The sequence below is a fragment of the Sinocyclocheilus rhinocerous genome, unplaced genomic scaffold, assembly GCF_001515625.1.
Source record: "Sinocyclocheilus rhinocerous isolate Xijiao unplaced genomic scaffold, SAMN03320098_v1.1 scaffold1655, whole genome shotgun sequence".
Lineage (NCBI taxonomy): Eukaryota > Metazoa > Chordata > Actinopteri > Cypriniformes > Cyprinidae > Sinocyclocheilus > Sinocyclocheilus rhinocerous.
In genome coordinates this window covers 556,863-571,673 of record NW_015655597.1, presented here as the reverse complement: position 1 = coordinate 571,673, position 14,811 = coordinate 556,863, and the positions used below count along the sequence as shown (strand labels likewise).

The following is a 14,811-nucleotide window of genomic DNA, read 5'->3' as shown; positions in this document are numbered from 1 at the left end:
GACCCCGGGCTGGACTCCGCTTCGTCCACAGTGAAAGCCGATCCGGCGATCCACAGCGCGAAGTTGATGTATTTCCTCAGCGACCAGCACGGATCAGCTCTAGGCATGACGAAGCGGATATCGTCCTCTTTTGGAAGACCAAACAAAGAAGTTTAGCTTTCACAACGAAACACACAGCGCCTTCACGACATGCCGGCGGCGGCAACAACAATACTACAGCGAGAATAAAAGTTATTCTTTATTAATTTGGGCGAAAAATTGAAAACAAAGGAAAAATTGAAATCGCATCATATGACCCCTTTAATTCATATTTATTTTAGTTTTAGTATGTTTAGTACTTAAACCTTTATTTCAGTTTTCAACATTTATTCATTATTTTTCAATTAGTTGCCAATTTTCATTTGTTTTTACAATTTTTTATTATATTAATTATATTATATTATATTATATTAATGAAAATTATTTGTAATAATTTTTTAGTTAACAAAAACAATGCCACCAGGTCTATATTCTGTCAGGTTGCAGTTTATATAGCAAGTTGATTTTTTTAAATATTATTTTTTATTAATATTATTTTTAACAAACATTCTACTCTTAATCTAACTGCAGAGCAAACTGGCCTCAGAGCTGCTGTAATTCTCAACAGGCAGCCTGTATTGGACAGATGTGCTCTCTGAGCTCTGACGCGGTGTGCAGGCATACTGTACAGTCTGTACTTCATTTAACATGAATCTATATTCTGAGCTCTGGCTGCTCTTGATTCACTCTAGTCCATTGAGAGTCCACTCCGGGGTCTATTTCAAATGTCCCACTTATTGATGGAATGAGGTGTGCTAGTCTTGCCTAAAGGAAATGACAGACCTGTCGTTTGAAAAAAAAAATGGCACACAATAGAGACCGCTGCAACTTTGTGGACTGAAAATTATCAATGAGATGCAAAACATGAAGCTCGACAATATGAATGCATCATTTTGAAACCAAATCTGTCTTTTTTTCTGAACTAACAAAGGATTTTTAATCCTTGAAGTATATTTTGAAGCGCTTACCTAATGTCGTTAGATCTCATTCAGGAAAACAGGATGCATGTCATACACTTGAGCAATAAGAATTCGGTCTTCAATCAAGTCCTGTGCTCTGCGCGGTTGACTGATGTCACCACACATCCTCCAGCGCGGCACTTTAAGTGTTAGCAGCATGTTTTGACTGACATACATTTAGAAGGCTGTCAAATGCCTGTCACATCAGACAGCAGACAGGAAATGTGTTCATTGTTTCCTGAAAAACTCCTGAGAGTTGATCCAATAACAGACCTGCATCATGACTTCATCCATTTCCTCCTACAGTCATTTAAACAATAGGAGTGACTCGCCAAATTTAGAAACTTAGAGAAGATTGATGCTTTGATACATTTGCAGATTGTTCAACTAGATTTATAGATTTCCGGAAGAAAATACAAATGCCTATAATCCAACTCCATTCCATGATGGTCCATGATGGTGGTTGCAAGGGTTGCTCTTAGGTTACTAGAATGTTCTGGATGGATTCTATGGTCACTATGTAGTTACTAGGGTGTTCTGAGTGGTTGCTATGGTCTTCTGGGTGGATACTAGGGTTGCCATGCAGTTGCCAGAGTGTTGTGTGTGGTTGCTATGGTTTGTATACAGTTTCTAGGGTGTTTGCGTGGTTGCTAGGGTTTGTATATGGTTGCTAGGGTGTTCTGAGTGGTTTCTAGGGTTGTTATGTGGTTGCTAGGGTGTTCTGAGTCAGTGCTATGGTCACTATGGAGTTGCTAGGGTGTTCCGAGTAACTAGTACAGTCGCTATTAGGTTGCTAGGATGTATTGGGCAGATTCTACGGTTGCTGTGCAGTTGCCTAGGGTGTTCTGAGTGGGTTCTAGGCTTGTTATGTGGTTGCTAGGGTGTTCTGAGTCAGTGCTATGGTCGCTATGGAGTTGCTAGGATGTATTGGGCGGATTCTACGGTTGCTGTGTGCAGTTGCCTAGGGTACTCTGACAGGGTTGTTATGTGGTTGCTAGGGTGTTCTGAGTTAGTGCTATGGTCGCTATGGGGTTGCTAAGGTGTTCTGAGTAACTAGTACTGTTGCTTTTAGGTTACTAGGATGTATTGGGTGGATTCTAGGGTTGCTGTGTAGTTGCCTAGGGTGTTCTGAGTGGTTGCTAGGGTTGCTATGCAGTTTCTAGGGTGTTCTGGGTGGTTGTTAGGGTTTCAGTGTGAAGGTGTTGCGGGCAGATGCTAGGGTTGTTATACAGTTGCAAATGTGGTCTGAGTCGGTGCTATGGTCGCTATGTGGTTGCTAATGTGTTATCTGTGAATGCTAGGGTTGCATTGCAGTTGCTAGGGTGTTCTGAGTGGTTCTTGGTGGATGCTAGGGCTGCAAAGTGGTTTCTAGGTTGTTCTGTGTGGTTGCTAGGTGCTTACTTATTGAGTCAAGTAAAAGATGATATTCTGGTCTCGATATGGCTCAGTCCCCGCTTCAGTGTAGGTCTACACAATATTTTTTTATTTTCAAGGTGAAAAATCACTAGCCTTAGAAAGATTGCTTAGAAATCATCTCAAAATAAAATAATAATGAATTTTATAATATAATATTTATATTATTGTTTTATATATAGAATAAAACAATTTTATAATGTTAGACATCACAAAATGCTGTTAATGACCCTGATAATGGCTTTACATTGGTAGTCTAACTAGCTGAATGAATGAATCTCTTTAAAATAGCATTTTAAATCCATCAGCCCTGTTCACATCCACCCACTAACTAGGTCAGTGTGTTTTTCTTGCTAATACCAGTCAAAGTGATTAACTCTTATGGCTACAGACATGAGAAACAGTCTGAGAAAAGAAGGGAATGTGCATCATAATGGACAATATCTGGTTCTTCTTGAACACTAAACCCACACAGCTCTCATATGTCTTGTGAAGTTCAGGGATCAAAGCATTTGATTAAAAGTAAATAAGCTCTTGTGTCTGTTATGAATTAAACTCAGTAGATCCAACAAGAGAGACCACAAACAAACATTAAAATAAAGATCAGATATCATATTCTTATGAGAGCAGTGCAAGTAGTGTAAATTGTCTATTTAGAATGGAAGAGGACTGCATACTGCACAGTATACTACATACTGGCTACTCTTTAAAAATAGTTTGTGTTGTGATAAAATGATCAAATTGTACTTTGCTACATTGCTGTCACATGACATTGTGTTAAATTCAGTAAGTGTCAAGATATCATAAGCATTAATATGGTAATTATGGTTGTTTTTTATTTTTAATCCAGTTTTGTATAAAAATTTATTTTTTGGTAGTATGATCAAATAATAAATCAAGATGTTGATGGTAAAACTGATACTGATATTGGTTAATTTTTGCTTTGTGGGTTTTAGTATTCCATGCAATATTCAGATTTTAGCAAATGTACAAGGTCATCCAAGTTTTGCATGCATATAGAAAATTTAGTACATAATGCAAAAATAGTGTGATGGAATGCTATTCTAAACACATTTGATATCTTTCTATAGTTTCTCACTCACAAGGTGTCTCTGTCCATGAAACCTCCTGTGGAAACGGTCTATTTTCTCACATTTGGTGCGACACTGACTGATAAGATCGGGACACGAGATGAACTACAGTTGGATATGTGTTCTCTTTCTGTTAGTTTTAATCTTTTATCTCTCTTTATATCTCTATCTGTCAACATTTTTCCTCTCACTCTGTGAGCCTGCCTGTGTGCCTACAGGGTTTGAATCGCACTACTGACTACCAGATGGATGGCACTCCAGATATAAATGTACTTCAAGAAGTGAGAAAGACATTTTAGAAACTGCAGTGTCCATGAACATATTGGCATTTTTAAAGACAAGACTTTTTTCACACATTTTTGTATAGATAGATAATTGTTATCATTTGTATTATTATAACATATTTTGATGTATAACAACAACAATACACAATAATAATAACTTTTATTATTATGATGATTATTATTATTATATGCAAGATATATTAGTATGTGTAGGAATTTTAATTGCTTATAATAATAGTAATAAGTATTATTATATTTTATATATCTCTACAGTATATTTTAACATATAAAGTATTTTTATTATTATTACTGTTGTTGTTGTTGTTGTTATCATTGTTATTGTTGCTTTATTTCTCAAGAATTGTGAAAGACGTTTTAGTCTTGTACTGCCCATGATTGTATTTTCTTTTTATATGCAATATATCTCTACAGTATGTACACGTACTTATGTATCACCACAAAACTTACTTCAGCATTTTAAATCTTGATTCTCTTTTTGGAAAATCTTGCTTGATATTTAGTCTGATCTGATATCCAGTAATCTGCTTTAATCTAATTGTTCCTTATGTAATATAAGAACATCAAAATCTTATTTTCAGGCGGAAGCACTACATGAATGCAGAGAATTGAGACAAACCACAAACAAAAACACTAGTCATGGTATCGTGTGTTTTTTTAGGACACAAAATACAATTTTTTGTTAGGACAATCCATAGCAGTGCATTATTTTTTGGAAGTATAATGGCAGTACCATCATAATCCTTGAAGTGCCTTTTGAGTACATCATGTCCTGTACACGGTTCTGCCACAGAAAAGTAATGAGAAAGCAAGAGCAATTTCTATCTCTAAGTCTGAACAATGCAAAGTATGTGTGGGAGGATGTTTATGCGTGCTCATCTCCATCTAACTGTTTGGATGTGTGTGTGTGAGTGAGTGAATGCTGCTCTATATGAGAGAGAATCAGTGGCTGTGTGGGTGTCTGTGTGTGGGATGCTCTCTCCGGCAAAGCTAATGTGAAGTGTTCAGAGAGCTCAAGAGAAGCGCATAGAGCTTTTAATAAACATAGGTAGCCATGCTAACGTCCACTCCCCCATAAATGCCACATTTAAAGCTCTTCTATTCTATATCAATAGCGCCACCCGAATGCCAATTATGTCATTAAGAATCTTGTTTGATCTAAAAACGTCCTGCGCAGGATGTGCAAAATCCGGCCAGCCGTCTATTTCACCCTTCCAATTTTCTGCTTTCATCTTTATCTCTGCGTATCTACGAGACTTGCAGAAATCGACAAAGGCACGGGGATGTTTCAGCAAATTAATTTGGCTGTTTAATTAGACTGTTTTTGATAAAGCGCTGAGGAGGAATCTGCTGCTACTGATGCAGCTGGTATCTGTCACATTTAGAGAGGAGTAACACCCTCACTCCCTCCGTCACATTCACTCGTTTTCTCTCCCCCACAAGCCTCTTCATTCGCTCAGTCACTGGAATCCAAGGCTTATAACGAGCAGTCTGCCTCCGAAACTAGTTCCTGTGCATAAATTATTTTAGCATGTTTATATTCAGCTGTTGAAATCACTGTTCAAAATGAAGAACTATTTTTGGTAGGCTAAATGTTTTGAATGGACTTAAAATTTCATGTTTCATGACTTAAACTATGTCATCATTATTACATTGCCTATTTAGAAGAAAATTATTTCTTTAGTAGAATCACCTCAAAAGGAGTTCTATGCAAATGATTCCCTTTTTTACATGAACTCAAAAAATGATTCGGGCCCTTCATAGATAGTGTTCACTTTACTTAAACATATCTAATTAGGAGTAATACGTATTTATATTTAATGAGTCCAACATAAAATAGTGTCATCTATAAGACCAATTTAAACTTGATCAACTAAATTTAGTTAGATTTGCGAAAGGGGACGCAACGCGATAAGATTCCTGCGACAGTAACGCAACTTGACAGAATCATTCAAAAATCACAGCCAATCAGAAGCGCTTGTGGGCGGGCTCTCACTTGACTACACTCGCAACAAAACTGATAGGTAGATAATCAAATTCATAAATCATAAACAATTTTAACATTATTAAAAATACACACTGAGTGACTTAGGCTACTGAACGAATACTCCCACTTCACTAAACGAGTCGCTGTTTTTGAGTCTGAATGAGATTCGCAGTCGCACTAAACGTCTTAATTGTCATATGCAATTACAATTAGGTTATTTAAACAGTGAGACTTTCAGTGACTCATTATGTGTTCATAACACAAAAAGACACTAATTTTTGCCACTTACTGACGCAATGACTCAAAGTCCCCACCATAGCAACCCCCAATTCCCCTTAAGCCTTCTACAACACTGCACGGTTTTTCTTATAAGAGCATTACAAATCACACTGTGCGACGTGGATCTGATAAATTTGGGTACGACATGTATGTAAACTGTATGAGGATGAAACCTAGTGACTCGTAGACTACGACTATTGAAGAATAAAATGGATTAAGCATGCGCTAGTGGTAAACAAAACGAGCATGATGAATCACAGTTTGTTGAACTTTTTATGAGTGCTGAAAAAGTAAGCAGTTTTAAGTTTTGGCGCCATGTCGCATTGATCAACATGCCATTTCATGTTGCATTTTTATTGGCTGGTCAATAAACGTGGGTCGTAGCAGCAAACACACACTGCGATGATCATGCTGAATTTCTGACACTGTCAGAAAATGATCGTATAGGCTATCTTTGGTCGCAAAAACGTGACAACGGCCATCTTTGAACCTCTCTCACAGTACAACACAGGACCACCGTTTAGGAGCCACAATCACAGAAAATTGCTAAAAACGGATGCGCGTAAGAAAACTTTTTTACATTATCAACTCATAAAAGTTCAACGAATACAATTTGACTTTTGTCATAGTAGAAGTCACACTTCAGGACTGTGCACCAAATCTTTTGACAAAAAGTAAATTACCAAAAAATGGTAAAATTTGATTGCAATGGTCGGCTGTCGGTGCACATGTCAAACTAACGATCAAAGACTACAGATTTTAGCCTAGGATTGGAGGAATCTTTTAGGAATTGTGAAATTCAAACTCAACTAAATAGCTCACAAAAACATATTTAACGATACAATACAATCCCTAATAATACAAAACCTTCCACATAGACAAATAATATCTGAGAATAAAAATGTGGTGTTTGCAGCAGGTGCAGATGGATATGGAAAGGCAGCAGATCAATATACACATTAAAGGATTTGAATAAAGCACATGGTGATGTAGGGAATCATGGGAGATTTATATAATGCCAATGAGTCATACAGTGAATCACTGCAAAGGAGATGTGAGATGCAGAGAGTGAAATTGGAGTGAAAAAGGGATGAAATGGAAGGATGGCAGTAGATAAGAAGGGCCAGGATGTTCAAGGAGACAGAGTGGATAAGGGAAGAGGTTGGCAGCTCTTTTTACAGATATAGTTTGAGAAATCTATTTTGTGCAAACAATTAAGAGATGTTTAACTTGATTATAAATACTTTATGTGTTATTGCACAATGCATGTTCATATCCTGTAAATTTAAAAACCATAAAAAAAACCATAAAGTTGTATTTATCTTAGCATGACAGTCCTTTAACATTGTCAATATGGTAAAATATGCATACCACAGAATATCATAGTGAACTGGTTTTAATTCTAGAGGTTAAATCCATTGGTTGTTGATTAGATGAAGGCATACTGAATTTTTAAATGAAACATATGCATGGGTGAATCATTCATAATAAGATGCATTTAGAAAACGGGTGAATTCTTCATTTCAAGGAAGCTTTCATAAAATTAACTTTCAGCTTTTAAAAACGAACTCTCTTATGAGAAAACCAAAGCAACATATTGATGAGTCATCCTGAACTAAACTGATTTTTGTCCAATCAAATACTCCCTAGAGTGAGACTGTCCCACCCACTATTACCACCTGCCACCAATTAGCAAGTAGCAAATCCTGGTTTGTTAATGTGATGAATCTATCTCCAACCCTGATCCTGGAGAGCTACTGTCCAACAGACTTAAAGTCTTCTACACACTGCACAATTTTCGGCTGTCCCAGACAGATTTGCATCGTGAAACAAACGTGGCGATTTCTGTGATCGTGGCTCCTAAACGGTGGTCCTATGTCGTACAGTGAGAGAGGTTCAAAGATGGCCATTGTCGCATTCTTGCGACCAAAGATAGCCTACGATCATTTTCTGAAAGTGTCAGAAATTCAGCATGATCATCGCACAGTGTGTTTGCTGCTACGACCCTACTGACCAGCCAATAAAAATGCAACATGAAATCAACACGACACCCTGGTTTGTTAATGTGATGAATCTATCTCCAACCCTGATCCTGGAGAGCTACTGTCCAACAGACTTAAAGTCTTCTACACACTGCACAATTTTCGGCTGTCCCAGACAGATTTGCATCGTGAAACAAACGTGGCGATTTCTGTGATCGTGGCTCCTAAACGGTGGTCCTATGTCGTACAGTGAGAGAGGTTCAAAGATGGCCATTGTCGCATTCTTGCGACCAAAGATAGCCTACGATCATTTTCTGAAAGTGTCAGAAATTCAGCATGATCATCGCACAGTGTGTTTGCTGCTACGACCCTCCTGACCAGCCAATAAAAATGCGACATGAAATCAACACGACACGGTGCTAAAACATAAAACTGCTTACCTCAAGCTCTTATCCCTTCCTCTTTCGCCTCTTCCACTTTTTTCAGCACACGTAAAAACTTCAACTGCCAAACTGTGATTCATCATGCTCTTTGTTTACCACGAGCGCATGCGGATGACGTTTCTTTCTTCTATAGTAATGTGCGTTGTAGCCTACGAGTCAATAGGTGTCATCATCATACAGTCTGCAAACATGTCGTACCCAAGTTTATCAGATCCATGTCGCAAGATACATGTCGCAAGTTCCAACCCTACTGGAGCTGAAATCTGCAAGATGGTAGCTCTCCAGGAGCAGGGTTGGAGACCCCTTAACTAAAGCGTAACCTCATGTTTCAAAAGTACAAATGCGTAACCCAAACCTGTTTCAAAACTAAAAATGTGTAACCCAAACCTCCTGTTTCAAAAGTAAAAATGTCAAAGTGGAAAAAAACCTGCTCTTAAAGCAACTTTATGGCATCTTTAAAAAAATTTGTGACTTTAGATCAGGAATATAGCTGAAATGCAGATGCAGATCACTTCTGAAAATGTCTTAACAGGGGTGTTGCACATTAAAGACAGTCAAAAAAAAGTATAATGCTATTTTTCATTTAACACTGGGGTTATTAAAACTCAGTTCACCAGAACCAGAAATAACTATATTATGGTGTATATACTGATAAAACTTTCCTGTTTCTGAAAGCATATTCAGCCATCTGTCTGTGCGTCTGACAGAAAGTAGTTCTATAATCTCTCACCTTGTTCAGTCAGCATGCCAGTCCAGAACTCCCCAGGTTTTTGTTAGACATAACACAAAAAGACCAACAAAAAAAAAGTGCAGCTTCAAACATAAATACATTTACTTTGTGTGCAAGCTCAAAGTGTCTGTAGTTTAATGCTGTAACTAACGGACAGATCTCTGTGGTGGTTGAGGCTTATCGATGGTTGACCATAGTACTGGAATTGGAGGGATGAGGGTGTGAAGATCTACGTCATCTTCAGTCCAAGGACAACCAATACTGCTGTCATAGATTAATGCCATCTTCTCTCATGGTTTGAAACATGCAGAACAGGTCATTTCTTTATCAGAGTTGAGCTGAGGAGAGATGGTATCTGGAACCACTGATTTCAAGATATCATTCTCGCTGGCAATTATGTGTTTCACAAGGAAGTTGGCAGCTTCATTAATGTTGATGTTTTCCTAAAATTTAGAGAGAAAGAACATACATGAAACATTTTTAGACGACCATGTTTCAGATTTTCAGATGTTTGGTTTGATCATTCAGGAATAAGACTGTGTTTGATCGGATCTGCCATTGAACTTGACCTGGGAACAGTAATGAATTATTAAAACCCATGAAAATCCTACTAGATGGAGGTTAATTTAAGACTGATTGGACTCTTCAATAAGGATGAATGGACAGAGGTCCTGAAATAAATAAATAAATAAATAAATCCCTTTGAAACATCTCTATTGGATTTAATGAGATGGCCACAATGTTCCAACGGTCCATTCTCCTGTTTCCCTCAGCAACTGCTCTGCATGTGAGTAGCAGGTCTAATTAGCATGCAAATATAAATAACCTTCAATCAGAAGCTTTAATCAAGCACTAAATGCTCTGACCATACAAGTTCTGTCAAGAGATCTTTGTTAGACTGCTGTCAGTGGGATAGAAAAGCTATTTTATTGTACATATAGGTGGTCCTTGCTAATGGTGGCTGCCATGTTGAGATCATATGACCAACAAATTAATCTTGTAACTCTCCTGACACTGTCAGCTGTGGAATGAATTTATTACACTTATATATTAAATTCATATATATATATATATATATATATACAGGGTATTTACATGGCACTCCAAAGAATACCACAGTACATATAAAAAACAAACAAAACACAGTATTACCTTGATACCATGTCCTAAAATGTATTTGTTATTAGCTTAATTACCATGGAACATGAATACACTAATTAGTGAATATACTATAATGGCATATATTAAATTACCATGGTATTAGCATCTGAAACCATCACTATACCATGGTACTATAGACTTTTTTGCAGACAGACACAAATATGATGATCCATCTAAAATCATACCAAAATGTTATGCCTTACCCTAGCAGACGTCTCAAACCAGCCCACAAATCCATTCTCCTTGCAGTACTGGTCCATCTTCAGGCTGTTGTTAGTCAGAAAGTCTCTTTTTTGGTCGCACTTATTGGCCAGGAGCACTGTGGCTATACTCTGACCATTTGAAAGTGTTAATTTTGAGTCCAGATCCTCCTTCCATTTGGAGACAGCCTCAAACGTGGTGGGTCTGGTAACATCAAAAACAATGAATGCCCCCATGGCCTCCCGGTAATAAACCCTTGTCATGTTCCCGAACCGCTCCTGACCTTCCAGTGCAGATGGAGAGGGAGAAAAAAAGGTAAAAACAACTGGGAAAAGCATGACACAACAAGCCAAATGCCACTACCATTCAAAATAAAAGAAGATTCTTATGCTCACCAAAGGTGCATTTGTTTGGTGAAAAATACAATAAAACAGTAATATTGTGAACTATTATCACAATTTAAAATAACTGTTTTCTATTTCAATGTATTTAAAAAAGTAATCTACTCCTGTGATGGAAAAGCTTCATTTTCAGCAGCCCTTCCAGTCTTCAGTGTCACATGATCCTTCAGAAATCATTCTAATGTGCTGATTTGGTGCTAAAGAAACATTTCTTATTATCAGTGTTGAAAACAGTTTTACTTTTTTTCATACTTTAAGGATTCTTTGATGAATAGAAAGTTCAAATGAACAGCATTTTAAATAAAAATCTTTTGTAACATTATAAATCTTTAGTGACTTTCGATCAATTTAATGTGTTCTTACTGAATTAAAATATTCATTTCTTGAAAAAAAGAAGAAGCCACAAATGCTTGAACACTAGTATACTGTATATTGCATGCATAAATTGCTTATATATATATAGTAAGATATTTTAAGTAGCAGCTCATGGTCTCAAATTCTAAGAAAAAGCCTGTGCCAGGATAAATTTGGCATGATTACATTTAGTATAATGAATCTACTGGTGAAGAACACATGACTCTTTACAATTCTTTGTGCATGCATAGTGTAAATACGCATTGTTCTGACCAGTATCCACAGCAAACTTTCCTGTTATTCTTGTTCAATCAAATATGCTTGTTACTACTGATTTTTCCAGCTAATGGCACATTCCATCTGTGCGCCTTTCTCTTGTCTGACTCTGAATGCAGCTACTCATCTGGGCTGCCAGCATTATACAACATTCCCTAGGACAGCTGTTTCTCTCAGTTTGTTCTATTATTTGTTCAAAATTAGAATCAGGAGGTGTGTGTTGATCTCCGTCTGACAGCAGCCTGCTTCACACTTGATGGACCACGAAACAAGAAATGTTGTATTGGTTTTGTTAATCCATATGGGCTTTTGAGATATTGCACAGGTGTTGTACAATGAAATATGAACAATGAATGTAAATCATCAATTAAGTCTAAATGAATCTTGCCTTTGCTTAATGTGTTTATGAACAAAATGCAATTTTCAGGTTTGAATAAGAGTGTTTGCTGCTATCACTGACTGACATTTGATGAAGCAGTGGGGAATGCCCATTACAGAAATTGTTACAGTCACCTAACTTGACAACTTGGCAAAATGTGCTTGCTTTTGGAGAAATCTATTAGTCACTAACAAGGAAAATGAACTCAGCATGTTTCACTTCATGAAACTGTATGTCAGATGACTTCCTGGGCAGCAATGAGGAGTTTATGAAGCCCAGGAGGAGTTTATGACTGTGTAAGTATGACTGCTGAGTCATGTCAGGATGAGAGTTTAACATAAAGCCAGTCATAACAAGGAAAGTATATTAATGATGAAGAACAAACCTTTAAGTTCCCTAGTCTGGTTTAGAATATGAGCGGTTTAATAACTTACTTCTGTATTGGGCCTCATACACCTTACTTATCTTAAGTAAAGCAGTAGACTTTCTAAAATAAAAGTGTTTGTTTGATGCTATTTCATTTATTAAAATTTAGTAAACACTACAAGGAAGGCTACTATTGTTACCACGGTTAGTTTACTACAACTAAAGTGATGCAAACAAACATAATGACAGGAAGATTAAAAGCTTCAGTTTGAAGGGGGTTTAGTATGGTTGGAATTTTGGCGAAAACTGAGGTTACCATGGTATATACTTGCGTATAAAAATATTAATAAATAAGTAAACATCTTTAAGAACTAACACTACATTGACTTTCCATGTGTTTCTCATCTAAGTCGTTTTGTTGTCAAATGTGTTGTTTCGAGCAGGTGTGCTGTGGCTGTAAATTTACCGTAGCTGTGGACTGAGAACTGTAAGTGCTGGAAATACTTACCCGTGGTTTGTTTAGAGATTTTCCCACAGTTTCATCCGCGTGATTTATCTCTCAATCTCTCTACCGTAGCTGTGGACTGAGAACTGTAAGTGCTGGAAATACTTACCCGTGGTTTGTTTAGAGATTTTCCCACAGTTTCATCCGCGTGATTTATCTCTCAATCTCTCTCACATGAGACCCTTCCAAGCGGGCACGCGGAAAACGAGTTCTTACTTTAGCGGCGCGTGCCTGACACGTGAGGAGGACGATAAACAGGGACGAGCAAAGGTTTCTGGTTTGGGATCATATTTTGTTGCAGAACAAGATCAACTGACGTTAGATTTAACGACGTTAAGCCGTAATGGACTAATTTGATATTGACAAAGAGCTGCTCTCTAAAGTTTCACGGATCTCCACCTTACAAACCAGTCAGCCCTTACGAAAATTAACCATTATTTTATTATAGTAAAATTATAGTAACCATGTTTTTTTTTTTTTTTACCATTTGTAAATGGCAAAACGGTTTGTGGTTACCCTGTTATTTATTTATTATTAATTAATTAATTAATTTATCAACGTTAAAAACTAAGCATGTTGGTGGCTATATTTTAAAGTTTCAAACTATGTCAACAAAATATTTAATTGTTTGTTTAAGCTAATAAAAAATAGTTGAATGTTTTCGTTAATCTAAACAAACACGGTCACGCCAGGGAATTCTTGATTTATGCTTATAAAAACAATTATAATGTTAACAATATGTTAATAATATTTTACATTAAACCTTATAAATTATGCCTTATTAAATAAAATTATAATGTAGTCAAATTAAAACTTTTAATGATAAAACCAATGCATTTCTTTTAAAAAAGGCATATATATATATATATATATATATATATTTAACCTATATGGTAAGATAACTTACAGTGTTTTCCATTCAAATGACTAATATTTTTACAGTTTATGTTTTAAGTGTAAGAAGAGTTTATTTATTTAAAGACACTTTTGGCTAACCCTTTCAGCTTTATTGTGGTAGTAACTGTAACTTTACATTTTGGCTGAATCTATGGTTAACGTGGTAATTGTTTTTGAATATTTAGTGACTAAATTCCATAAGTTATGTGCTACTTAAAAACAAAGCACTTTTTGCCATCTTGCTTTTCAGCATATTTTTTAATAAATGCTGACACGGATATGTCTTGGCTTTGACACACTGCTATAGCCTACTTTCTCTTACCTGCGATGTCCCACAGCTGCAGCCGGACCGTCTCTGAGTCCCAGTTGAGAACTTTGAGCGCAAAATCCACCCCTATGGTCGCTCTGTAGTTAGTGGAGTACGTCTGATGCACATACCGTTTGATGATGCTGGTCTTCCCTACTCCCAAATCACCGATGACAAGGATTTTGTACAAATGCTCTTTCCGATTGTTATGCATCACTGAGGACATTTGTGTGTTCAGAGTTTATCACACTAACTAGTCATCTGTCATTGAACTTAAACTGGCACCGCCCAGGGCGTGGGGAAACTTGTGACCAGCTGTTCCTGAGCACTGTTTGCTCATGTGCACTACATTTCCTGCCATTCAGAGTTTGTTTACTCATGATGACATTAACCTACCTATCTATCTATCTATCTATCTATCTATCTATCTATCTATCTATCTATCTACCTACCTACCTACCTACCTACCTGTCTGTCTGTCTGTCTGTCTGTCTATGTACTCTAGCATAAAGAAAGAGAGAAGGAGAAAAGTACATAAAGGAGACGAAAGAGGGGGTTGAACTGCATTCCACACTTAATCATGGAAACTGTGAAAATAACACAACCACGCAAACTCCAGTCTTGGAACACAGCAGCTCCAAAGACCTCATTTTGTGTTTATATCCATGTATTCACACTGAAAAAAAATAAAAATAAAAAT

At 36.9% G+C, this 14,811-nt stretch overlaps 1 protein-coding gene across 1 annotated transcript; it reads right to left on the bottom strand.

Annotated features, from left to right (window-relative positions):
- Positions 1–9,370: 9,370 nt before the first annotated feature.
- Positions 9,371–14,325, bottom strand: LOC107718792 (ras-related protein Rab-38-like). The gene is made up of 3 exons (XM_016526019.1): positions 14,127–14,325; positions 10,629–10,909; positions 9,371–9,707 (listed from the first exon to the last, which is right to left on the bottom strand). The coding sequence occupies exons 1-3, from the start codon at positions 14,323–14,325 to the stop codon at positions 9,555–9,557; spliced, it is 633 nt and encodes a 210-aa protein (XP_016381505.1). The 3' UTR covers positions 9,371–9,554.
- Positions 14,326–14,811: the final 486 nt, after the last annotated feature.